This window comes from Linepithema humile, chromosome 6 (genome assembly GCF_040581485.1).
Source record: "Linepithema humile isolate Giens D197 chromosome 6, Lhum_UNIL_v1.0, whole genome shotgun sequence".
Lineage (NCBI taxonomy): Eukaryota > Metazoa > Arthropoda > Insecta > Hymenoptera > Formicidae > Linepithema > Linepithema humile.
Window position 1 is genome coordinate 11,229,743 of NC_090133.1, and position 27,781 is coordinate 11,257,523.

The 27,781-nt window shown below is 34.4% G+C and overlaps 3 protein-coding genes, 1 long non-coding RNA gene and 1 pseudogene across 5 annotated transcripts; 3 read left to right on the forward strand and 2 right to left on the reverse strand.

Annotated features, from left to right (window-relative positions):
• On the forward strand, positions 1-2,075 carry LOC105669023 (E3 SUMO-protein ligase ZBED1-like). The gene is made up of 5 exons (XM_067358023.1): positions 1-33; positions 259-432; positions 510-579; positions 739-996; positions 1,156-2,075. Exons 1-5 carry the CDS (start codon positions 1-3, stop codon positions 2,073-2,075), a joined length of 1,455 nt encoding a protein of 484 aa, XP_067214124.1.
• A 1,141-nt stretch (positions 2,076-3,216) lies between these two features.
• Positions 3,217-4,501, reverse strand: LOC137000683 (uncharacterized; annotated as a pseudogene).
• Positions 4,502-6,093: 1,592 nt separating this feature from the next.
• LOC105669173 (putative nuclease HARBI1) lies at positions 6,094-9,601 on the forward strand. The gene is made up of 4 exons (XM_012361969.2): positions 6,094-7,463; positions 7,572-7,718; positions 7,786-8,053; positions 8,127-9,601. The coding sequence occupies exons 1-4, from the start codon at positions 7,198-7,200 to the stop codon at positions 8,649-8,651; spliced, it is 1,206 nt and encodes a 401-aa protein (XP_012217392.2). The 5' UTR covers positions 6,094-7,197; the 3' UTR covers positions 8,652-9,601.
• A 520-nt stretch (positions 9,602-10,121) lies between these two features.
• On the reverse strand, positions 10,122-14,609 carry LOC137000394 (uncharacterized). Its single transcript, XR_010890644.1, has 3 exons — positions 10,892-14,609; positions 10,450-10,635; positions 10,122-10,352 (listed from the first exon to the last, which is right to left on the reverse strand). It is a non-coding gene; the product is annotated as an uncharacterized lncRNA (long non-coding RNA).
• Positions 14,610-24,274: 9,665 nt separating this feature from the next.
• On the forward strand, positions 24,275-27,065 carry LOC105674038 (uncharacterized). 2 transcript variants are annotated; one of them, XM_067357340.1, is made up of 5 exons: positions 24,275-25,219; positions 25,303-25,587; positions 25,668-25,832; positions 25,948-26,074; positions 26,466-27,065. In XM_067357340.1, exons 2-5 carry the CDS (start codon positions 25,522-25,524, stop codon positions 26,912-26,914), a joined length of 807 nt encoding a protein of 268 aa, XP_067213441.1. In that variant the 5' UTR covers positions 24,275-25,219; positions 25,303-25,521; the 3' UTR covers positions 26,915-27,065. The 2 variants fall into 2 exon arrangements, with proteins under 2 accessions (XP_067213441.1, XP_012225512.2); XM_012370089.2 differs by lacking the exon at positions 24,275-25,219 and having other exon boundaries at positions 25,276-25,587.
• The last annotated feature ends 716 nt before the right edge of the window (positions 27,066-27,781 follow it).

Below are 27,781 nucleotides of genomic sequence, written 5' to 3' on the forward strand. Positions count from 1 at the left end.
ATGAGGCTGCAGAGAAACAACCTCGGATTCAAGGTGACACGAATCAGCAATCCGAGAAATATCAACAATAACATATCAATAATATTACAAAACTCTTGATTGCCGATTCGTATAAATACAGTCGCGCGCAAGCAGCGACGGATTCAGTTTACGACACGCGAATACACCGACTCGTTTCCCCGTGTCCGTACACGGCTCACGAAAACCTAACACCGTCCTGGCAGTTTGTGAGTGATTAAATAAATTGTTCGAGTCAAGGTTTGCGTCCAGTTATTCCACACCTCTAAGCAGTGCGTCCTGTTCCCCAAGCGGATCTCGAACTTACGGTTGCGATCGGAAAGACTCGCAACAGTGTCTAACGAATCTAACGATGACCTTTCATCAGATACAAGTTCTTCTGTTAGCAATAAACGCCAGAAACTTGAATTTAAGGTAAGTCATCAATATGTGCATTTGTGTGTGAGGAGGGAAGTGTTTTTACGTGTCACGTACAAATGTACAAATTACAGGTGAAGCTCAGACAGCCCAATCGTGATGTACAAATCGATATGGCATTTGAGAGAACCAATTCTTTTAGAGGTTAGTAAAATTTTAACTTGTACTTATGAACTATTAAGTTGCATTTTGAAATTTATTGCTAGTATTTTGACTTTTAATATTGACAGTGAATTTTGAAATGCGGTCTTAGTTACGCTAAAAATATAAAATCTAATGTTTTTGATTTTATGGTTTATGTAGACGGCGGTTTGATGGCTAATCGAATAACAAACGCAGTGCTATATATGATCGCTACTGATAATGCACCTTTATCAATAATTAAAAATGATGGCTTTAAGCTGTTAATGAAAACGGCGGTGCCATTATATAAACTACCGAGCAGAAAGACAATTACAAGACTAATGGCTGTTAAATATGAAATGCTCAAAGAGGATGTTAAGCTGCATCTTAAAGAACTTACGTCGTACACAATAACTTGTGACAACTGGACGGATGTAAGTAATTTAAGTTATATTGGAGTAATAATCCATTATGCAACGACCGATGGAATATTAAAAAATAGATGTCTGGCAGTTGAACCACTGCATGAAAATCACACAGCACAATATTTATCAGAAATTCTACTTTCTGTGCTTAACTCTTTTGGGTTGAACCCAGAGATTGCAACAGCAATTGTAACCGATAGCGCAGCAAATATAAAAAAAGCTGTGTACGAGTTGCTCGGTCGATCTAAGCACCTACCGTGCTTTGCTCATCTTCTTTCACATTTGGTTCCCGATGTGATGGCTGGTCGATGGGATAGTTCGATAAATGTAGACGATATTATTACTAAAGTGAGAAATATCGTCGTTTTAGTAAAAAGGAGTATCGTAGCTACCGACGAGTTAAAACGCTTACAAATCCGTGACGGAAAAACTGAAGCCACAGCTCTTAAATTTATCCAAGATGTTTCAACTCAATGGAACTCAACATTATACATGCTGGAGAGATTCCTCGTTCTCAAAGAATACGTTTATCTTGTAACATTAAAGTGCCGAAATATCCCAGAGATGTTAACACGTGACGAAATTCAATTATTGAAAAATCTCGTTTGCCTGCTCACACCAATTGAAAGAGTCATTAGAGAAATAAGCGGTGACACATATCCCACAACAAGTTTAATTATACCTATAATTCATTGCATGGAAGAAGCGATACACTCTTGGGAACCAAAAGAAGATGACAATGATAATGTGAAGAAAACAAGTATGGAATTCAAGGATAAACTTCTAAAGGCAAAAGAACACAGGTTTAAGGAACAAGAATTGAATTCAATTCTTGCTGTCTCAACTATATTAGATCTAAGATTTAAGAAACTACATTTCCAAAGCGCGCTGACGGCATCCTCTGCCATTACAAAAATTAACTCACTTTTGAAATTTGATGCAGCTTCTGAAATGTCCAATACAATTCCAAAAAAGCCTTTCAACAGTGAATCAAATATCTGGGAATACCGTGATAAAATGGTGACCAAGAATATGGATGCGAGCAACGACAAAGAAGGTCTCAACTTGGAATTGCGGCATTATCTTAATTAACCAGTCATTCCACGGTCTGAAAACCCTTTAAAATACTGGATATCTGTCAAATCAGCATATCCGTCATTGTATAAATTAGCTATAAAATATCTCAGTGTTGTCTCCACATCAGTTCCATCAGAGCGATTGTTTTCTAGAGCGGGTGCAATCAAAACAGAAAACCGCAGTAGAATTTCGGGTGAGCATTTAAATCAGTTGCTTTTTCTTGGGTGCCTCTCTCGTGAAGATTGGAGACTGGCTTAAGTAGGATTCTAAGACATTCTAAAATCTATATATAACTATAATTATATATTATTTTTACAAATGTTCCTTCTGTATTCCATTATCTTTTTACAAATTAAAATTGTCCCATCCAAATATTCCATCTACACTTTTCTTTATCCTCACCTTAATCATTTTTTTACTATTACAGATACAGTTTTTATATATGCATGATATTTTAATATTTATGCATAGAAACATATATGTGCTATATTTTAGAATGCTCTTATTTCTTATATACTTAATAAAAACTTTGAGTCCGATAAAGAATGCCAAGAATAAGAAAAGTTCTAAAATTGTTAGAAAATCTTTAAGTAAGATGTTTAGTATTTGTATTGTCAAAAAATATGATTAAGACATGAGTTTGCTTGACGGTAACATATATAAATATGTTACGTCAATTCTTATACGATATTTGTAGTTTGTGTTTTTAATTGGCAATTACTACTTGTTTAAAATTATGAGTAGAATTATGTGTCTTTTACTTTAATTTCTTACAGGTCGTACTATCGTTTCAGCCAAGACATGAAATGATGACAACATGTTTATTTCTTCAAGATCTACCACTAATTTTAATTTATGTAAAATATGAATAAAAGGCATGAATTCCATACACAAATGAGCATTTTATAATTTAACTTATTTTCTTGAAGCTATTTTAATATATTGGCTTAGTTTACACCGATTGTTTGATACGCGTACCAAGTACTAAATGTGCTTCTTTGATTGGTATAGATTTTACCCTAAATGATTTATACCAATGGTTGAAATAGGCTTAGTTTACACCGATTGTTTAGTACGCGTACCAAACGATTGGTGTGAACGTTGGCATAATGTTGTAATAACGTATGTTTTATATATATATATATATACAAAATAATTGATGTTTCAATGTTTTTAAAAATAGCATCGATGTTTATAATCGATTTTTTAGATAATCGATTTTTTCAACATCGATTTTTTTCTCGAACATCGCCCATCCCTATTTGTGAGCGCGTTCTTCTTGGCGTTGTTGCCATTTTAAAACAATTAATCACTGTCCGATCGTTCGTAAAGATCCCGGACAAGCCACCAAAAATATTGCGCCCGCGAACAATCTTTCCGACACGTTACAATTGGCACTCGCAAAAAAAATTAAATCAAGAACACTTTTTAAACACAACAGAAACTTTAATACACACAACACTGAACAGAACTTTACAGAACAATACTGAAAGATTTTGAACACCGCTGAGCTAGCAGAAACGCATTCGCACTCTTCTGCAGCTCCCAAAAATCTGAATCTGTCACTTTGTTTACAATAACCAAGCAATCATTCTCTTTATTTACAATATCCTAGTAATCATTCTCTTTTATTAATTATAAATCAATATTTACAATTTCCTAGCAACTATCCTCTTTTATAAACTTCGCAAATCAATATATCGATCCGTTCTATCAGCTGTTAAACGCAATACCGGGCGACAAAAAATCAAAACGGCGAGAACGCAACACTAACACAAAATCAACGACCTCTGGGTCAGCATAAATTAGTCTTCGAAATATCTTCCATTTAGCTGAAAGGATTCCAAAAATATTTTCTATTGTTCTTCTGGCCCGTGTCAGTCGATAGTTGAAAATTCGTTTCTGATCATCTAAAAACTTATCTGGATAAGGTCGTATTACGTTGGTAGACATTTGGAAGGCTTCGTCGCCAACAAAATAACAAGGTGTTTTCTTATCACTTCTTGAGAGCCGAGCTGTTCCTCTTGGCAAACGTACCTCCGTACAATGCTTTTCTAAAGGCAGATCTCAAAAGAATTCCTCCATTGCTATCGCACCTACATCGAACAACGTAAATCTATATCTGGCATCACTAACGGCCATCAGTACAAGGCTGAATGTCTTCTTGTAATTGAAGTAGATCCTGAGTTCGGAGGTGCCTGAATCGTTATGTGCTTGCCATCAATCGCTCCAACACAATTTGGCAAATTCCACAATGCTAAAAAGTCTGCATAGATCTTTTCCCATTCAACTTTTGTGAGAGATTTGAAATAGATTGGCATTAAAACATTTACTAGAACGGAGCATGTTTCTTTTACAATCATATGAACAGTGGACTTACCGACTCTGTAAGCTAGAGCCACAAACAGCATTTGGTTTCCGGTTGCTAAATATCTGTAACAAAATTAATAAATTATTAGCTAATTATTAGCTTGTTAAAACGTAAGTAATAAATTTAATGTAGTCTTACTAATCTAATTAACTTAACCAGTTCAGTGGTAGACTTTTCCGAAGAGTTTGTGCCAAAAGTGGTAAGAGTAAAAAGTTAAAATATCGAAAAACAGTGAAACACGGGTTCAAAGTTTTCAAAAAAACTACTTTTCGGAATGGGTATGGATCGTCCCTCACGCCCTGGGGGGAGGAGGAGAGTAGAATAGAAGTGGAAAATATTAAATGGCACTATAAGTCGAGTGGAAACTCATTTAAAAGGGCTTTCCAAGACGAGAACAATAATTTTTGAAAATATTTATTACGACCTTCCAATAAAAAGTTATGATCGTGTAAACCAAAATGTTGGGGATTGTTAAAATATTTAACCAGCTAATGATAGAGGTGAAAAAGAATTCTTTATTTCGAAATTTCAAAAAAGCCTTTGTGTACCAAGTACTATGCAAATATGTTAGAAATTATTGGTTTATTATTATAATTATTTAAACAATTAATAGTCGCCATATTGAATCTGCCATTTTGAATTTTGCAATTTTGACATCAGATTTGAATTCAGTAGCCCAAAAAACCTTACAATATCAAATTTTATGCAAATCTGTTGAAAATTATTGGAGTTATTTAAAAATATACATATATGATATACATTACCACTCAACTGGTTAATTAACTAATCTAACTACTTGAAATGAAAATGTTTTACTTCAATGTTATTGCGAGGCGCTATTTTGGACATATCAATGGTCTTATACTCCTTTTTTCCAAATGCAATCCTACCAGTCGAAGCAGTTCATAAAATGTAGACACATCCATTCTTGTGTACCGGAAGAAGAGATCCGGGTCTTCTTTCAACTCCAAAAACAGGGTTAGAAAGTTGCCATACTCTTAGTACGTCTCTCATTTGTGGGACGTACCCATCACCGTTGGTTTCTCCAACGCTTGCTTTTTTGTGCCTTCCATACAGTGTACAATTTTAGCACAGCCACTTGCATTATGCAGATAAATGCTAATTCTTCATCTTCCATCTTATCTAAAAATAATTTGCGTGAAAATATAATGCGTAGAACAATATACGTATACGTTCTCTGTAATATTTCACTTGAAACACTATAAAACATATTTACCAAAATCTGCTCATAAAACCATGTTGCAAAAGTACTCAGTCGAAGGCAAATTCCAACGTTTTGATACGAAATATTGGTCTATTAACAAACAGTCCTTTTGACACTTTTAGGTTATGTTTACCCGAAGAAGATGGAAGAATAGACTACAGTCTATATGCGATTTGATTGGTTGGTCTTTATTTCTAGCGCGCGCGTGCGCTATTCAGTATAAGGTATTGCCGCCTTTTCGACGAATTATCTCAAGCAGTCTATTTCTCATATTAATACATCTACTAATTTCGTGTTGAGGAATTTTCTGCCAAATCTCTTGGAGAATCCTTTCAAGTTCTGCTAATGTCGTTGGCTGCCTTGGATGACTTCTCAACTGACGATCCATATGTGTCCCAATACTAATTATATACAGGTGTTCAAAGGGTTAAGGTTGGAGCACAGACTTTTACATAAGGCATAAAGCATAACGCATAAGGGAATTAACCAATCAGAGATCCGCAGAATGAAAAGTGGGGATAGAAATAAAGGACTCTGATTGGTTGATTCTCTTATGCGTTATGTCGTATGCCTTACGTAAAAGTCTGTGCTCCGGCCTTTAACTTGCGTGACATTAGAAGTATAAAATACATCACTATTCTCAATTCAGGAGCCTAGTTGTGACTCATACGATAAAATATACAAAACCACGTATAATCGACAATCTCTGTCTTGTTATAGTGAGAATTAATAATAAAGTTCCATAATAATCAGTCTAGTAACTAAAGAGTTACTGGATTTCAGATCAGTATGGCTAGTTCGGTATATCTCCACTCGTTCTGACATTTTAGTTTGTATGCCGTGAGTCTGGCAATGTTGGCAATGATTGTTTTATCCAGGGGGGGGGGGGGAGGAATTGAGTGCTATTTTCAGCGCCTCTGTTGCTGTCGTTCTCATAGCTCCTACTGCTTCTCTAAGATAGCTGCCTTGTAGACTTTTCAGTAGGCAGTGTTCCGATTAGGGACCGGTTTGTTTGCGCATGTGCGGCCATACGGTGTCAATGAAGTGTCTCGTACATATAAAAAGAGACCGTTACCCAGCTTCATTTAAAGTAATAAAAATTTTTTTAATGTATTAAAAAATAAAATATATATACATATATATATATGTACAAAAATACATTATATATATATAATTTAATTATTTTATAAATTTTAATTATAATAAATAAAAAAGCCTTACCTTATTTCTATTTTCCTAACCTCATCCTGTCAAAAGTCCCGCGTAAAGTCCTGCACACGACGTGTGTCGGCACAGCATTTCCATCGCCGCGCAAGCGCAAAGCCACATATACGCTAAGGCCGCGGTCCGAATCGTGTTTTCAGCACTACTAACGCTCACGGCATTAATGGTCGGTCCGAATGAGAAAGCACGCTATTGATAGTTCGTTTCGGACCAGTCATAAGCTCGTAAATTTGTTACAGTAAAAAACATAACCTGAAAGACAAATGGATAGTGTTCTGTGTGCATGTATCAAATAGAAAAATAAAAAAAAAAGAAAAATGGAACTAAATGAAAAAATAACATTGCTGCAGTTTATTGAATTTTCTTTTGAAAGCGAGGATGAAGATGATGACGACTTGGAATTTGTAATGAATATGTCTTCAAGTAGTGACGAGAACGAAGAAGAAGTAAGAAACCGTATCACTATTGTAGACTTGATTCTAAATACAAAAAAAAGTGAAATGCAAATTAGACCTCGCATCAAAGACTATGTGGAAAAAATTATTCTCAATTACACCGCTGAGGAATTTAAATCGCATTTTAGGTATGGCTGACCATTGTTTAAAGAAACATTGTAGTATCATAAAAATTTTTAGTTTAAAGTAATTGTTAATATTTACATTCTGAAATTTCAAATTTCCTTTATTTACAGATTGTGGCCTACAACTTTTGAATTTCTATTGGAATTAATAGGACCTACGTTAAGCGCCACTAAATCAATTAGTGGCAGAAAACCTTTGGCAGCGCAAAAACAACTTCTAATAGCTTTGTGGATGATGGCAACACCAGACTCCTACAGGTATAGTAACATCTTAATTATTTGTCAAAACTATAAGCTTTTTTATTTGCTTGTCTCTGGCTTATAGGTCTGTGTGTGTAAAATTTAATATAGGAAAGGCTACAGCAATTCGTACTATGAGAAAAGTTACTTATGCTTTGCACATTCTCGCTCCGCGATTTATTCAGTGGCCTCAAGGTGAAAGAGCAAATAAAGTGATGGAAGAATTTGAAAAAGTTAGTGCATTTCCTAAGATTATAGGAGCCATCGATGGCACTCACATTCGCATAAAAGCTCCACTGGAAGATAAACAATCATATGTGAACCGCAAAGGATATCATTCAATCCATGTGCAAGTAAGAATTTTAAAAATGTCTTTAAGTGATTGGAAGTTCTTATCGTTTAATAATTTGTATTTCACTTTTTTAGGCAGTTTGCACCTCAAAATTGCTTTTTACAAGTGTTTTAGCTGGGAATGTTGGATCAGTGCATGATACACGTGTTTTTCGGCTCTCTCCTGTCAGACAATATATTACAAATCCACAAATTTATTTTCCTAATGATTCACACATTATTGGAGATGTTGCCTATGGTGTTCATCCTCATATCATGGTGCCTTTTAAAGATAATGGGCATTTAACAGTTAGACAGAAAAATTTTAATTTTTGTTTGTCTTCAGCGAGAATGGCAATTGAGAGAACATTTGGGTTGTGGAAAGGACGATGGAGAAGCATTCTTGATTGTTTGCCTATGATCACCTTAGAAAAAATTCCTGAATACTTATTAGCTACTTGTGTACTACATAATATTTGTATATTAAAAGGAGATTTGATAGATTTTGAGCAAACACATGAAGAAGATGTATCCAGTGAAGCATTAATATCTGATAGAATGGAGGACGGCAATACTAAACGACAAAGAATTATGAATAGTTTGATAATGAGATACCATTGATATTTTCAATCTTATTTAATGTTTCATTGATTGATTAATTAATGTTTTAGTGATAGTTATTTCATTATTTTTGCAGCAAATTATATGATGATTATATGATATGATTAATATTTTTATTGCAAATTATTTTTATCAAATTTATTTTTGTGAGCGCGTATGTTTAAGATTGAATAGAAATAACCTTATTATTTTTGCTATAGATTGTATTAAATATTATATAAATAAATGTCTTATACCAATTTTTGTGTATTTTAGTAATACAAATCTAAATTTTTATTAATTATCGCTTATTAGAATGATAAAAATAAATCAAATTTTAATATTGTAAACAATATTTATTTTCTACACTAATTTATAAAATATAATATCACATTGGTAGAAGAATAAATATCATAGCTTATTATTATTTAACTAGAAGCTGAAAATAATAGTGATGTATCTATATAAACTTAAATAGTTATACATTAAATAAAAAAATATTTATCTTATTTTCACAAAAAAAATTGATTTCACATATTACGCCCATATTGACATTTTCTAAGTTTAAAATGAGCTTTAATATAAAAATTAAAAAACATAAAATTATATTATTAATACAGTATCACTAAAATAAAACAAGTGATGAGATTAATAAGAATAACTGTAATATATTATTCCAAAGAATGCTCATCAGGATAGGCAAATCTTTAAGCTATTAATTCCAAAGCTAACTTTAACTTTTATATTTAAAAAAATAATATTTAATTTATTAATTAATAGTCAATTCATAGACTAGAAAATCTTCAGTTATAATTAGACAAACTATTATGTATGCAAATAATAAAATGAAAAAGATAATAGATATTCAAGTAAACAATTTTTCTTAAGCTCTATAAGACTACCAAAATTACTACATTGCAGGTACAGAGAGTATCCATGAAAAATAAAAATAATAGAACTCTTGGAAATAAAAACTACACAAATCGCATTAAAATACTAAAGAAAACAGTTGTCCAATTATTTCTTGGTGATAGCTTCAAACAACTTCTGCATTATTTTAATTTTTTCCTGATGCTGTCTTTCTCGTTGATCTTTTAAGTCCTGAAACAATGCTTCTTTGGCTTGCCTTTTTTTCTCCCTTTCTGCTCTTTCTTCTTTCATATCTAAGATAAAGTTGTTTATAATAGTCTCAATCTTCCGTTTATTGGATTTCCCTTCATTATTTTTACAATTTTTTGAAGAAGATTCCAGTAGGATTGCTTCTTCATTCGATGTAGATGGTCCAGCTTCAGTGGCAATAGCTTTGGGATTTGCCCATCCTGATTTCCCAAAAATTTCGTGCATTCTCTGGAAGAAAACAGAAATATTTTTCAATAAGTTTTAGTCTAATATGATTGAGAAGTATGAAATTTATAATATATTTATTTACTTTTCATATAAATGCTTACTTGAAAATATGGCCATGTTTTTCTGTCATTTCCTGATACTGAATTATAATCAATATTTTTTTGTATGTCTTTTTCAAACCATTTAATTTTGATTGGCATTGTGGTCCAGTCATTGTATATTCAATATTTGTTTTCCTCATATTATCAGCAATGGCTTCCCAAATTTTATTATGACGTTTTGTGCCTGCTGAAAATTCTTCTTTCCATTCCTCATATTTATCGAGCAGTAGATATACGCACTTGGATGACCATATAAACAATGATTTATCATTTTCTGGAATTATATAAAAATTTTTATGTATAAAGAAGACTTGGAATGAATATAAGAATCATATTGTAGGGGAGCCATTATATTCTTTAGTCATACTCACTTTGATCTTTAGGATTATTATCAAATTCTTGTGGCTCTGGAGATGAAACGTAAGATGCACTGCTTGCAGTTCTTACAGAATCAGTCTCATCGTTTTCATCAATCGAAATTTGACTTTCTTGACTGATAACATTTTCGTTTCTTTTTCTATAAATATTCTTAATAAGACTTGTCATATAATTCAGATCTGGTAATACAAAAAAAAGTTCCTTCTCATCAGCATTAATCAACATAAATCATAGTCATTGACATCAAGCATCAATTATTTGATGTCAATGATCAGAGCTAATTAGTATTAGTAATAGCTATTAGTAGAGCTAATTATCCATACAGCACGAATATCGAAAAGTAGACATCCCGAAGATATCTTTGAGATATGATATCTTCTAAAGGGTTAAGTATAATTTTATTATTAAAATACAAAAATTTATTTGTTTCCTTACCTTTAGTAGCCTTTGCAGCATCTTGTGGCGAAAGTTTTAAGGTCACAGTTTCACCTGTATCTTCTATAAAGACAGGGACGGAGATTAACTGATTTGACATTGTTTCTAACGCGACGACTAATAAATAAATTAATGTGTAGCACGTGTAGCATGTCTGACGTCACACAACCATAATCAGCCATGATGCTCACAGTGCCTCACCTTTCAACTAGGGGCACCGTGAGCACTGTGCGCGTCATAAAACTATGACGTGCTATGATGTCATTATGTCCACGAAGGCACTGCGAGCGTGAATTGGACCGATCGTTAGTGTACTGATAGCGCTGTGAACGTGAATCGGACCGCGGCCTAAGCAACCGGTCCCTAATCGGAACACTGTCAGTAGGTTCTTTGACTCCACCTTCTCCACTCTGGGCCACCATATTGGGCCACCGAGGCATATGTTAGTCTCGGTATTGCTTTGTATATCCAGAGAGAGCAACTCCTGGTTTAATGCTTCAGGTTTTGTCCATCACTCTTTTGCATGCCCACATGGAAATGTAGAATTTATTTCGAGATGTTGTTTCCAGTTTAGTTTGGGATCGAGGTGAACACTCAAGTATTTCACCGTGGAAGTGTATGCAAGCTCTTTACCTCACAATTTGAATAACTCAACGGTTCAGGCTTGTACTTTCTGGTGAAGATCATAACTTCGGTCTTGGAAGATTGACCATCAGACCTTCAGTTTCACACCAGTTTTGGGTGATCTTGAGTGCTTTATTCATAAGCTCTTTAAGGGTTGCCAGAAAGTTTCCTATCATCATTATGTCACGTCGTCGGCGTAGCCACAAATGAAGAAGCTTACTCCCTGCAGTTTGACTAACAAGGAAAGAGACCCAAATGTTCCCCTCCGATTTTGACGAGCTTTAAATATGTTGTAAAGTAGCTCAAAATAAGAGACACGTATTTTTTTTATGTGCTTTCATGCACGTTTAGGGTTGAAACAACCCCTACAAGCTAAAACGGTTTTTTTGGTTTTGACTGAATATTGTCAAAACTAAGAGATATCAAAAAATGTTTCCAATAAAAGTTGCATGATCTTTTATGAGTTTTATAACCGCGTAGCTCGATTTTTAAAAAATTTTATATTTTTTAATTTACCCCTATCTTTTCTTATTATTTTTACGAATTTCAAAATTTTTGTTATGACAAAAGTTGTAGCATTTTTCACGCTGAATACAACCATATATGATTTTATTATGTTTCGAAATCGCATCTTTTAGAAATGAGCTGTCAATGTCGCACTATATCGTTGCGCTGCGATATGCATATATGTATATGTATGCATGACGCATCGTTTGTGCCGCGCTTGTGTAATCAATGAAACGAATAAAATTAGAAATAAAGATTAGCATGTTATAAAGTATTTGAAAAAAATGTTCTGATCAAAGAACAAAGTTTACTAAAGTTGTTGCCAAGACATCCCCTCTATTTTACACTTTTATAGTCGCATTTCGAGCGCATTTATAGCGCAGCGCGTTGTCATATCCCGTCAGTGCATATTACGCTTTAAAGTTGTGCGCTTGTTAGTGATTACAAAAAAACAATATATAAAACAGCATAAAAAAAAGAACAGCAAATTCATTATAAAGTATTATTTTTTTGTACACAAATAAGGAGAAATATTTAATTGTTATATTTTTCAGAATGGCTCAATTAAATCCATTTAATGTAATAATGTTAGTATACGTAACTTTTTCGGCCCTTAATCTATCATCAAGTCCGATAACATCTGAAGAACGAGAAATGGCACGTAAAATAGAATCTATGCTGAAAGAAATGCGCGATGAGAGATACGAAATGGAAGTAGAAGAATCTTTTCTTTAGATTATGAAAACGATAACGATATTCCAACAGCAGAGCAATTCGAACTAGGAGATGAAGAGGAAGAAGGTGAGGTATTTGACGCAAATCCTAAAGTTATATGTACTACAGATGAACGTATTTCGTATAAATATAAAAAAAATGCAGTCGAATTTTGGAAAAGCAGTGCAACAAGGCCAAGAACATTAGAAGGAGTAAAACGAAGATTTCGGAAAGTATATTCATTACGTCAATTACGATGATGGGAAATTCAAGTGAATCAAGGTGGCAGTAGATTTGAAAAATTAAAACAAATTTTGGAATATACATTAAATAATTTTCATACAGCTCTTGAAAACAGAATTATTGTTCACGACGCTGATTTAGCTCGATGGGCTGTTCGGGCACAGGAAAATTTAAATATACCAGGATTCAAAGCTTCATTGCGATGGATACAAAAATTTAAAATAATACATAATATTGTATTGTCTCGTAAAATAACAAAATTTATAAGAAAAACATCTATAATGTCTAACGTCGATTTTGAAGAAAAATGTAACACATTTATTGAAAACGTTAAATATCAAATAATAGAATATGAAGTTGAAAATATTTACAACAGTGATCAAAGCGGATACCAATTAGAACTTCATGCCGGTTGTACATTGGCATATAAGGAACAAAAGAGATTGAATCTGCAGTACAATCCGTATCGGCAACTACGCATAGCTATACTATACAGTCTACTGTTTCAGCCGATGGTAGATTATTATCGCCTCTTTTTATTGTATTGAAAGAAGTTAGTAGAACATTTGGTCCCAGAGTGCAAGAAACAATGTTTAAGGCATCTAATATTTTTGTTACGGCTTCGAAATCCGGAAAATTAACAGCGCATTATTTTAAAATTTGGTTACGAGACGTATTTTTTCCAAATGTAGGTCCAAAATCTGTTTTACTACTAGATTCGTGGACTGGTCATTGTCCAAATATTATTCAGGAATCTAAACCAGAATCTACAGAAGATATTATTTTGTTGACTATACCAGCTGTAACAACAGGAAAAATACAATCATTGGATGTATATGGTTTTCGTTTGTGGAAGAATTTTATTAGACACTTTTCTGATATTGTAATGCTTTTAGGTCTGGAAGTCAATCTGCATGCAGGAAACACCATCTTAAAATTACAGTCATTGACTCATAATCAATTTTTATCGCCAAAATTCAGAAATTTATTGAAATACGCATAGTATAAAAGCGGGTACGTAATAAATAAGCCCAAAGAATTCGAAACACCAGCGGAATTTTGTTTCCATAAACAGTCAAAACCAACATGCGATATTTGTGACGCACCTGCAATAATTACTTGCGCATGGTGCAAAAAGTCGCTTTGTATAAATCACTTTTTTCACGAACATTACCTTTGTGATACGTTTGTTCCATAAATTCATCTGTTTTTAATATATTGTTGCGCCCAGGCTTTTTCGTCGCTGATGCTGCGTGCAGTCAGCTGAGAGACCGATCGATAATATCGATCGGTCTCTCAGCGAACAATTTTGGGAAGGGATGTCTCTCAGGCACATATTATACTCAATTTACGAATCGTCGGCAAAAATTTGGAGATGTTTCGGATTTAGGTGCTGAGATAGAAAGACTTGCCAGATTGGCATATGCGGAATGTACAATTGAAGTCCGGGAAAAAATAGCATGTGCACAATTCATCAATGCTTTGAACGACGGATTTATAAAGAGAACCCTTCAATTAGAAGGAATAACATCGTTAAAATTAGCGATTGAAAGAGCAAAAGTTATAAAAGAAGTCAATGAAAATAGTTTTTCTGAGAAATTTAAAAAGAACACGGAAAAGTTCAATAAAAATAAAAATAAGGACAATAATTATTTGAAAGAAACAAATAAAGAAGAAAAAGTCAAAAATAAAAAGGAAATTAAGGTTTTTCAAAAGAATGGGTTTCAAAAAAATAAAATTATTCAAAATAATAAAGAATGTTGGCAATGCGGAAATTCGGGTCATTTCCGAGCAGAATGTCCAACATTGAAGCAAAACCCTGAAAAGGGAAACTAGATTTAGTCGAACTAGTAGGGGCAAGTTCGGCTATTGAACTGAAGACCCCGTATGAGAATAATAAGATTTGTTGTAATAAGTTTAAAAATATTAAAAGTAAAAGAAAATTGTTTTGTTTTAAAGGTTATATTAATAAACAAATGTGTTTTAAAAATTGATATGGGCTCGGATGTAACATTAATTAATAAAAGTTTAGTGAAAACATCTAAACAACAAACTTTGGTAAATTTGTCTCATTGTTTGAAATATCCTACAGGAGAAAAGTTCCTATTGAATCCAAGGTAATTGTATTATAATTGAATTAGGAAAATATTCAGTTGAACTTCCGGTTTTTGTAGTAGATATGGATGAGGATTGTTTATTAGGGACTGATTTTCTTTCGGAAGTAAATTTAGAAAACATTTTTGAACCAATTTTTGGGAATTCTTTGCTGAAAGAGGAGAAGGAATTTGTTTGTTCCCGAATAGAAAACTATGTTGATAAAGTTCCTCAAATGTTAACTGAACTTTTTGAAAGGAAATCAAGAAATTAAAATAAAGATCAAAAAGATCTTTTTGTTCGATTTTTGATGGATTTTGAGGATGTGTTCTCAGAGGAAATTGTAGCCGGAAATTGTGACATGGTGGAACATGTCATCAATGTAAATAATTTTAATCCTATCAAGCAGACTCCTTGACGAATACCTTTGCGTATGCGAGAGGAAGTTGATAAAATCATTGAGGATATGAAACGACAAGAAGTAATAGAGGAATCACATAGTTCTTGGGTTTCTCCAGCAGTAATGGTTAAAAAGAAAGATGGAACAATAAGATTTTGTGTTGATTATAGGAAGTTGAATGCAATTACTAAAAAAGATTCCTATCCTATTCCTCGTATTGACAATATGTTAGATCAATTGTCTGGTAATTCTTGGTTTTCTACTTTGGATTTGAAAAGTGGTTATTGGCAAGTGAAAATTCGTTCAGAGGATAAAGAAAAGACAGCATTTTCTATTGGAAGTGGGCTGTGGCAATTTACTGTTATGCCATTTGGGCTTTGTAACGCTCCTGCCACTTTCGAGCGACTTATGGAAAAGGTTTTACAACAATTAATAAGCAAGATTTGCTTGGTATACTTGAATGATGTTATAATTTTTAGTAAGAGTTTTGAAGTTATGTTGGAACATCTGAGGCAAGTCTTCTTACGGTTACGTTCTTCAAATTTAAAATTAAATCCAAAGAAATGTTCTTTCTTTAAAAGGGAAATAAAATATTTAGGACATGTTGTTTCCGAGAAAGGAATAACTACGGATGATGAAAAGATTTTAACTGTTAAGAATTGGCCGGTTCCTCATACTAAAAAGCAGATTCGTAGTTTTTTGGGATTTTGTTCTTATTATAGGAAATTCGTAAAAGGTTTTTCGCTAATAGCGAAGCCGTTATTTTCATTAACGAAAAATTCCACAAAATTTGTTTGGTCTGAGCAATGTGAGACGGCTTTTGAGGAATTAAAGAGATGTTTAGTGTCTTCTCCTATTCTGTCCTTTCCAAAAGATGAAGGACAATACATTCTTGATACCGATGCTTCCAATCATGGAATTGGTGCGGTATTATCTCAGATTCAAGATAAAGAAGAAAAAGTGATAGCATATTTTAGTCGAGTTTTAAATAAATCAGAAAGAAATTATTGTGTCACACGACGGGAATTGCTTGCTATAGTTGATTCACTCAAGTCCTTTCATCATTATTTATATATGGAAGTAAATTTGTGATCAGAACCGATCATATCTCTTTTCGGTGGTTAATGTTATTTAGGAATTTAGAAGGTCAGTTAGCACGTTGGCTAGAACGGATTCAACAGTATAATTTTGAAATTATTCATCGGAAAGGGAAATTACATAACAATGCCGATGGTTTATCCAGACGACCTTGTGAAGAGGTCAATTGTAATTATTGTAATAAATTAGATTTTAAGGAAGAGAAAGAAAGATTAATAGGAAGAATAATTTTAAAATCAGAAAATTCAATAGACTGGAAAGAGGAACAAATTAAGGATTTGACGTTGATCAAAATTCTTCAAGGAAAAGAGAAAAATCAACGTCCTCATTGGCAGGAAATTGTTTCGGAAGATTCTTCAGCTAAAGTTTACTGGACGCAATGGGATTCATTAGAGATAAGAAATGGTGTTTTGTATAGGAAATGGGAATCCTCTGATTTACAAACTTATGTTTTTCAGATAATAGTTTCACGAAATAAAGTGCAACAGATTTTGGAAGAGGCTCACGATTCTTCTTCTGGAGGACATTTTGGAGTCAACAAAACTTTGGATAGAGTTCGAAAGCGATTTTATTGGGCAACCTGTAAACAAGATGTTGAAAATTGGTGTAGATCCTGTGATATTTGTATTGCAAAAAAAGGTCCCTCTGATAAAGGAAGATCTGAAATGCAAATTTATAATTCTGGAGTTCCTTTTAAAAGGATACAAATGGACATTCTTGATCCATTTCCGACTTCTACTACAGGGAATAAATATCTGTTAGTTGTGTCAGATTATTTTACCAAATGGGTAGAGGCTTTTCCATTAAAGAATTTTAAAGCCAACACTATTGCAGAAGTTTTTGTTAATCAGGTAGTTTCTAGATTTGGAGTACCTTCTGAATTACATACGGATCAAGGAAGGAATTTTGATTCACGACTTTTACTTGAATTTTCACATTTGTTAGGGATAAAGAAAACTAGAACAACTCCGTTTCATCCCCAATCTAATGGATTAGTAGAGCGTCAACATCAAACAATTACGAATTATTTGGCCAACTTTGTTTCAGAAAATCAACGAGATTGGGATCATTGGATAGGAATGAGTCTATTAGCGTATAGGTTTTCTAGACATGAAACCACTAAGATTTCCCCTGCTGAATTGTGTTTTGGTCGGGATTTGAAACTACCTTTGGATCTTCTTCGTGGTAGTCCCCCTGAAAAAATAGAATATTCAGAAAGAAGTTATGTAACAAAGTTAAAGGAAAAATTGAATAAAATTCATGAGGAAGTCAGACAACAGTTGAAAATGAGATCTCAAAAAGTTAAGGCTCTTTATGATCGGAAAGCTCGTCGAATTCGGTTTGAGCCTGGACAAAAAGTTTGGTTGTTCAATCCTCGGAGAATTATTGGAGGAACTCCCAAATTGCAAAGCAATTGGGAAGAACCATATGAGGTCGTTAAAAAATTAAATGATGTAGTTTATTGTATTCGGAAATCGAGAAAACACAAGAATAAAATAATTTATTTAGATAGGTTAGCTTCTTATCACGAGAGACAAATTTAGGAATTACAGAAAGTTTTATTACATCCGAAGCCCTAACTAATATTTTTCTTTTGTAATCAATTTACTTGTTTGAGTTTTGTTTTTTTTTTAGTGTTCTGAAGATTTCATCTTTATGAACATGGAACTGTTTGGAAATGGAAAGTAGTTAGAGGAATAGAAATGGAAAGAAGTAAAGAACGATTGATTGAAGACTGTCTCGCCCACGAGTTTCCTGAAAAGAAAAGAGGAAGGGTTTGAAGAAGGAAGTGGAGAAAGGATATTTGAAGAAAAGAGTTTGAAGATTTGAAGAAAGAAAGTAGAGGTTTGAAGAAAAGAAGTGGAAAGGATATTTGAGGAAAAAAAGTGGAGAAAGGATATTTGAAGAAAGAAAGAAAAGGAAATTTTGGAAGAAGAAATTAGGACAAAGATAGAAAGAAAAATGGAAAAAATTACAGAATTTTAAAGCTTTCATAGGAGACTGTTTCGCTCACGGTTTTTGAGCCGTGGTTTTCCCGTGAGCCGAAGGGCAAATGCCGAAGCAGAGGGCTTGAGAAGTCCTTTTTAAGGCGATGGGTCCACGGTGAATACCCCTCTCTTGTCCAAATTAGAAAGCAGAAGAAGCCAGAAAAATTTGAGAAGAAAGTCGATTGGATACAAAAAGATGGAGCTCGGTAACCTGCAGCAGAAGTGGCTCAGGGTAGAGCAAGAAACCATGAAGGTATCCTGGAATCGACGCTGCAGGGTTCGACGACAAAATCTTTCATGATTCTGAAGGTGTTTGATTGGGAATTTCGACGCTCGGTAACTTGTAGCAACAGCTCAGGGTAGGGCAAGAAATCGTAATGTCACCCTGGAGTCAACATTTGAAAACATGAAGACTACCGTCAACCCATTAAGCCAAGACAATTGTCGGGACGACAATTTTGAAGAAGAGGGGCAGTGTTGCGCCCAGGCTTTTTCGTCGCTGATGCTGCGTGCAGTCAGCTGAGAGACCGATCGATATTATCGATAGGTCATTCAACGGTTTGAGAAGCTGTTTCTTAGCAACTTTTTAATGTTATAAATAATGTCTCCATGGTAATATTGTTTAGACGTCTCTATGACAGTTTGTAAATAAACTGTGAGACGTCAGATTTTCGAGAGCTGCAGAAAAGTGCGGACGCGTTTCTGCTAGCTCAGTGGTGTACGGTTTAAACGGGATTGTTCTGTGTTATTCTGTTCAGTGGTTGAGTGAAATAAAGTTTCTGTTGTGTTCGTAAAAGTGTTCTTTCTTTTGTGCGTGCCGTTTGTGACGGAAAGACCGTTCACGGGCGCAACAATATGTTAATATATGTATTATATTCAATATATGTAGTATGTTATTGTTGAAGGTAAAGTTGTAATTGTTTCGACATATATTATTATAAAGGAAATAAAAAATAAACAAACAAATGTTTCTAGTATTGGTTAATAGAAAAACCTGAAATTAATTGTTTTCTTTGCAGTAACATTGAAAAACAATAAATTGCATTTTAATTGTAAGACTTTTATTTATTTAGTTCTTTTTCGATATAATCCACTCTTAAAAAAGGCATGAGAAGTCGATAGTCGAATGTATAAAAATCTCGAAAGTATCGAAGTGTATTGTTGCAGTTTTATCGCGACGCTGATTGGTTATTTCAATGTCATGTGCAAAAAATATATTTTGACAGTTTATATTTAAATGGTTGTCAAGGCAATATTGATTAGCAATTTATAAATGTTTCTATGACAATTGTTTACATTTCCTCAAGCTGTCAAGTTGTACAGACGTATTCCTTGTTTAAAAACCTATTTTTTTAAAAAGAGTGAAAGAAAAGCGAAAAAGTGAAAAAAAGAGAAGGAAAGGATAAAAGGGAAAAGAAAAGAAATTAGAAAGAACAAAAAAGGTAAGTAATAATTTTAAAAATTCTCATACCTATAGGCAAAAATATTTTAAAATATTTTTTTTTACATTGGCTGGATAGCTTAATATTAAAACGGTTTGAAAGATATTTGCAATTGCTCGATAATATCTGTTAAAATTAATTTCTCTAAAATTTTTAAATAATGTACGTATAAATAATACCAAGAAAATAGCAAATAATTTCAGCATTAACGATTTTGTGCTTTGATTTATGTGTTACGTCCTGATAGAAGTAGAATTTTTTCGTTGGGCTCGGCGATCAACGTAAACGGGCCTGACCGTACAAGCCGAGCGTTTAGGACTTGCGACGGGTCAGCGACTGGAAGAGTCGTTTTTACTCCGTCGACAGGTCAACCGCTCGTGGTTCCCTTTTTGGGTCAAGGAATTGAATCCCTTTTACCCGGGACGGAACCTTTGTGCGCAATTTGAGAGGGAAGGTGTGAGGGGGTGACGAACGAGGAAGGTGTGGTTAAATGAAAAAGAACAAAAGTTTTAATTTACTAAAGACTTAACATTTTAATTTAATTGAATTTTTAATTTGGATACAAAAACTTAAATTTTAATCGCATGTGAGCTTATGATTTTATTGTGTATTCTTTACAAATGTGCGCGCGCGCGCGCGCGCGCGCGCGCGCGTGTGTGTGTGTGTGTGTGTGTGTGTGTGTGTGTGTTATTCCTCAGAGGAGAGGACTAAGTTTTGGAAGTCAAACCCTGTGAATTCAGGATGAGGAAGATGGGGAGGAAGCTCGACGTATTCTATGGTAGTAGCTTCGGAGTTGACGGATATGTTGTTAAACTTTGGATTGTTACGTGAGAATTCCTCCAGTTGAGCCTTTACTGGAAGAGGATAGAAACGGAACAGGCGAAGGGGGTCTGTACTCCAGGAGCTCTTCAAGGAACGGAGAGATAGACCTAGGAGAAGGAAGTAGAGGAAGATCGAACACGGGAAAGGGTTGAGGAGATGGTTGAGGAATCGATGGTAATACAGGAGGTTGGTCGGTTTGCGTGTGAGTGCTTGTACGAGAGTTATATGACGAGTGTCGCCTAATTCTAACGGGTCTTACGGTGACCCTCGCCGCGTATCTAATATACGAAGGGAAAAATATGGCTAGGCAGAGAGCGAATGCTGAGAGGTCTGAACGGTTCCAACGATTGCTGGGTCGCGGCGAATGTTCGGTTCTCACTGATAAATAGCAAAAAAATTTTAAACAAAATAGGGACAAAGCACATAACAGGAATAAAGAAAATACCAGTGAGAGGGAAAAAAACAAATGAACTAACTTACTCGTTGCAGGGTAGTTTCGGAGCGGGTTGAATAGGTTCGGTGATTCTGAGCGGGCGCCCCGTTGAGGGATGGTGTTGTATAGGCGTCGGATCCTTTTTTTTGTAAACGTGTAGGCACCCTGCTGCGGGATGGTGTCGTCAGAGCGATGGACCCTCTACTCGAGATGCACCACTTGGTCGCGACAAAGTATCAACTAATTTTACTTTTTTGATTCGCGCCCCCGAACTACTCGAAAAACTATTTCAAGAAACTGAGCTAAACGGAATAAACTGCGCAAAAACTGCTTGAAGAACTGTGTGTAATTGTGTGTGGAGCCACCAAAACACGGGTTTTTATACCTTTTCCTTGGGGTAGATCCCTTTGGAAAATCTTAGGTTTTTGAGGCGGGGATCGAATAGGAATTAGTCTTGCGAGAAGATTTTTAATGTGAGGAAGGATGGCGTCATTTTTAGCTAATAGGATTGGGTTTAGATGATTAGGTTACTTGAAATGGGATAGGAAGAAAGAGGCCCTAACGAATAAGGAATAGCGTCGTTTCGGGTCCATATATGATGGGGGTAGGTTTTTGAGGTGGCGTAACCCGGTTGGTGTTAATTAGTATAGGTGGGGTGCATCTCAGTGTCTTAAGATCTGGGTGGGCGTAGTCTTTAGACCATACGATGGAATGATGGGTGGTCTATAGAAGTGCTTGCCCCCGATTCCCGGCTTTCGGATTGGATGGTTAAGAATCGGTATATAAGTTCGCAAAGTCTTGGGTCACTGATCTAATAAATTTGACTGTTTACGACTGTCGCGTGCCCTTGGTGTCGCGTGGAGAGTGCGACTAATGCATCTCGGTTTCCCAGACCTACTGAACACGTGCGCCGTATCAGGTGTCGCCTTCTCGGCATGCGACTGCGGTCATTGCCCGATCGTTACTCGGTAAAACCCTATCTATTAGCTAGGGTTCCCGTAGGTGGAATCCAAGAATATGACTAGCTAGTGTCAGTTTTTCTTTTTATCTCTTACTCTAACCGTCTGGAGTCGGTTAAGGACTCCAGCTATCGCAAAGTTTTGACTTTTACGGTTTTTCTGGCGACGATAGGCACGCTGAGCGGCCAAGGTATTTTGAAATATCCATGCCCCTTGCTATTTTTCTCTGTGAGAAGATTCGAACTCCTGGTGTCTCGTGAGAAAAACAGCTCTGGCGTTATAATATTTCTTAAGAGTTTTTGTTGGTCCCGCGTTTACTAGGTCTGGTATTTAATGAAAAGAAAAGAATTGTGAAGTCTGATCAGGACGTAACATATGTATAATATTTTTTTTTACATTGTAAGATAACTTCCAGAATCGAACGCGGGAGAGCGCCACCTTCTGGCAGCTCAGAAAACGCTTGGCGCCTCGAGCGCAATCGATTATCGAACCGGAATAATCGACCGGATTTAGCGGGTCCTTGGCGGAAATCCACCCCTTAATGGAACGTGCTCGAAGAATCGAGAACCTGCGTGCGAACGGAATAGTTTCCGTGCGAGACCATGCGAGGCACTCGTAAAGTAGTCGTCGAAGAAGCCAGTCGAGTCGGGAAAACCACTGGCTAGTCGTTAAATAATAATTCGGAACGAGTCGAGTCGTGTTGGCAACCGAAATCAAAGTTGTAATTCGGAGCCGGCAATTATACGTATTTCCTTCCAAATAAAGTGATTTCTCAAGTACAAGTGTACAGACGTTTTATTTCGGCCGGTTTAATTCGGAGTCGCTCGCGCACGCGAGACCGGAAACACGCTGTCGGGAAGGACCGTCGACGTGGCGAAAAATCTCTTCGCCGCAAGAGTTAAATATTTCGAAAGAACACTTCCACCGGGAAAGATTTAAAAAGTTCCCTAGTGCTTTTGTCCAAATTCTTACACATTGGCTGGATAGCTTAATATTAAAACGGTTTCAGCATTAAAATAGTAAATAGAGTATCAAATTATAATTATTAGCTCAATATTAAGCTATCCAGGCAATGTAAAAAAAAATATTATACATAAGTCAACGCACAAAATTATTAATGCTGAAATTATCTGCTATATTTTTGTTATTATTTATACGTACATTATTTAAAAATTTTAGAGAAATTAGTTTTATCAGATATCATCGAGCAATTACGAATATCTCTCAAAGTCGATCTCTCAAATGGAGATTGTTATTTGTATGAAATTAAATCATCAATGTACCTTAATTTCATACAAATAAGAATCTTTATTTGAAAGATCGACTTTGAGAGATATTTGCAATTGCTCGATGATATTTGTTAAAATTCATTTCTTTAAAATTTCAAGTACTTAATTACATTATTTAAAAATTTTAAAGAAATGAATTTTAACAAATATCATCCAGCAATTGCAAATATCTCTCAAAGTTGATCTCTCAAATAGAGATTGTTGTTTGTATGAAACTAAATCATCAATGTATTTTAATTTCTTACAAATAAGAATCTTCATTTGAGAGATCGACTTTGAGAGATATTTGCAATTGCTCGATGATATTTGAATTTCATCAAATGTCAACACACTATTGTATTTTTCAGCAAGCACAACACTTTACTTTGTAATATTATTAACAGTTTAATGAAACTCAAAAGCAATATCTATTTTTAAGGTGTTAAGCAGCACATTAAAAACATTTCAAACTGTTCTAAAAAAATATTAATTTACCAACTATATATAATTGATGTTACCAACCTAACGCAATGTTACGTAATGATACGTTAAATATTATAAGTCATTTATTTCTTTTTATTATCTAAATTACTTAATTATCTAATAATTTTTATAATTTTGCGAATAACAAAGCAGATAAATGTTTACTATTTTTGTAAGAACATTATTTTTTTACATTAAACATAAAAAATTTTTTCTAATTTTCACAATATTATTAGATTAAATTATTTATAACTCTCTACCAATTTACTAAAAACTCTTGAACTATTATAATACGGGAGAATCTCAACTGCCTACATTCCCATTTTCCAACAGCTTCGTTTGCCCACAACATTTTGCCAACAGCTTCAATTGCCGACATTCCCGATTGTCTACAGAGCGATTGCCTACAAACATTATTGCGCACATTTAAAAATTAAAAATACAAACGTACGTTTGCACAAAAGCCATTATTGTACACATACAGATTGCACACATGACATTATTGCGCACATACACATTGCACACATAATATTATTGCGAACATTTAAAAATTAAAAATACAAACGTACGTTTGCACACAAGACATTATTGCACAATATTTCATAAAATATGGTTAAAAAAATTAAAATAGTGTGTCATCTCGATTTTCATGTTCACACGACTTTAGCGATCTTTAGAACTCGCTAAAAAAATCTGAAAAAAATTGAGGATTACTTTTTTAACATATATTTTTGAATTCCGGTGAAGCATCCAAGAAAAAAAGTCAGTTTATATATATATATATACAGGGTGTCCGATAATTGCTGAATCACCTCTCGGGTGTAGAGCGGTTTAAACCGAATAGAAAAGTCCTCTATCATTTTGCGATTTTCGCAATAACTAATGAGGAATTAATTAAAAAATGTCGGCCAATTCGCGTGAGTTTGAGTGCGCAGCGAGAAGAGACCCGTGGCGGTACAGTCCATTGTTATTTGGTTACTAGGCACGCGATGAAGCGTTGGAAGGAGCGCTCTACAATTGACAACGGCAACATACGAGCGGTGTTGAACGCTAGATCCTTGCGTCCTAGCGACCACGTAACAACGGGCTGTCTCTTCTCGCCGCGCGCTTAGACTCGCGCAAATTGGCCGATCTTCTTTAATTAATTTCTCATTAATTATTGTGGAAATCGCAAAACGATAGAGGACTTTTCTACTCGGTTTAACCCGCTCTACCTGCACCTGATAGGTGATTCAGCAATTATCGGACATCCTGTATATATATAATTAAATATTCATTATAATACAGCTTATACTTACACTATAAATATATATTAATTTCTTAAATTTTATTGAAGGATAAAAAAAGGACAAAAGAGAGAGAGAGAGAGAGAGAGAGAGTGAGGAACTAGAGTGGGTAAAAGGAGAGTGAAGTCAATGCTGGTTCTTCTCTTTGATTGGTTTCGCCATTTTACGATCAGTTTCCGGCAGCGAAGCCTTCTGAGTACTTGACACGCATGGGCATAACCTTACTTTTGTGAAATTTATATTCATGATTTATGTAAAGTCAAATAGTTATGTTTTTTTTAATTATAAGTAAGTTATTAAGCAAAATAGTAATATTAAGTAAATTATTAAGTAAGGTAAGTTATTGTTTTTATAATTATTCACAATTACTAAAATACCAATTTTAAACACTTAAAATGCTTAATTGTCTATTCAGAATATTTTTACAATGGTCACGTGTGTTGCAAAAGGCTGCAGGAATTCAAACGCAAATGGTTCAAAAATGTGTAATTTTCCAAAAGATCCACAGCGATTACGTACATGGCTGGCAAATTGTGGAATGGAAAATAAAAAGTTTAATTATTGTGCTGCATTATGCGAGGTGCGTTATGGTTTTTCTACTTTTATATAATTTAAAAAATTATTTACTAAAATCAATGACTGCAGATCAGTAATAGAATAATAAAAAAGCTAAGTTAAATACTTCCATTTTTCAGTTTCACTTTACAGCTGGCATGTGGGAGAAAAAGCGAGTTGATGGATCCAAAAAATTAAAATCGTCTGCGGTGCCAACAATATTTGGTGAACTTGTGACTCAGCAAGAGCATCAGAAAATCACTAATGGTAAGTAAAAAAGATAGTTCACAAAAATTGTAGTGAAAGAGTGTTATTAATATATAATACTACGTGCGATAACGTATCCGCAAATCGTATTTTGATAATGCACAGTTACATAGAAGTTTTAGATCTTCGATCACTGATCGTGTACTCCAAAAAGCTAATCGATTTATTAGCGGATAATATATTTAAAAAAATGAAATGAATATATATTTTTACGTGTAGGAAGAAAAATTAGTGGTCTTTATATAGTCGATTTAGTACAGTAGTATGTATAGAGTATGTGATCAAGTTTTTACATTTTTGTTTACGAAAACTTCTTACAACCTTTCCCTCTCCCTCTCTAATTAAGACTAAAATTTTTAACAGAGTTGTGTAAAATATTATTTGTTTTCAGTGCCAACAGTGTCTACTGAAATTGAAGAAGTTATATCGGTGTTTACCGTATCGGCAAATAAAGAAGTAAAAATATTACAAAGCAAATCCGAAATTGCAAGAAATCCAGTAACAAATATTTCCGATAAGACAACACCCAACACACAAACTCGTAACTTTGAAAATTATGATCCAGATACTACCAGTAACGAAATGTTATATGAAGAGGATCACGTTGTAACGGATGAAACCAAGGGAGAAACTGAAGATGAGTCAATTACTTCAGGCAATTCCGAAGTCATTGAACAACTGCAAAAAAAGTTGCAAAAATCAGAAAGATTGAGGTTTGCAATGAAGAAGAAGCACAAACGCCTACAAAGAAAATACAGGAAAAAAATAACAAAATTGCAACAAGAAGTAGGTATACAAAAACATTTTTCGAGTGCATTAAAGAATATATATATTCAATGATGACCAAATAAAAAAGTTGGGGTGTAGGTATAAAAGAATGCCAAAATGGTGTGATTCCACTTTAGTCAAAGCCTATCAATTGAAATTTTCATGCGGGTTATCTGGCTACAAAGAACTATTAAAGCACGGTTTTCCACTTCCTTCATTGCAAACACTCAATCGAAAACTTGAAAATTTAAAATTTCAGAGTGAAATTTTTCATGAAGTTTTCGAATTTTTACAAATTAAAGTCTCGCAATTGAAAAATGATAGAGATAAAGATTGTTTACTTGTGCTTGATGAAATAAATATATCAGCAGGTACCGTTTTCGACATATCCACTAATACATATGTATAGGACGCGTAACTTTACCCGAGCATAATAACAACAAAATTGCGACCAATGGCTTAGTTTTTATGCTAGCAAGCATAGGGCACAGGTGGAAACAAACTGTGGCTTATTATTATACAGCCAAAAATACAAACGGTTCCGTGTATAAAAATATAATTCTTGAAATTATTCAGAAAGCAGAGAAAATAGGATTGTTCGTTCAAGAGATTGTTTCTGACATGGGTTCAGCCAATCAAGCAATGTGGAGAGAATTTAACATCAATGTCTCACGTCATTCTGTAAATAAAAATAAATGTGTACACCCATATGATGAGACTCGACACTTATTTTTTTTTCACGATAGCTTACACGCGTTAAAAAACTTTAAAGAAGGAATGCTTAACCACAAGTACATCACGATTCCTAAATATTACGTAGAAAAATATAATTTACCGACGAATGCAGCACTTTCAGCACATTTTACTGAATTATCAGACCGTCAAAAAAACACTTCATTGCTTTTGGCACCGAAATTGCGACCAGAATATCTCGACAGA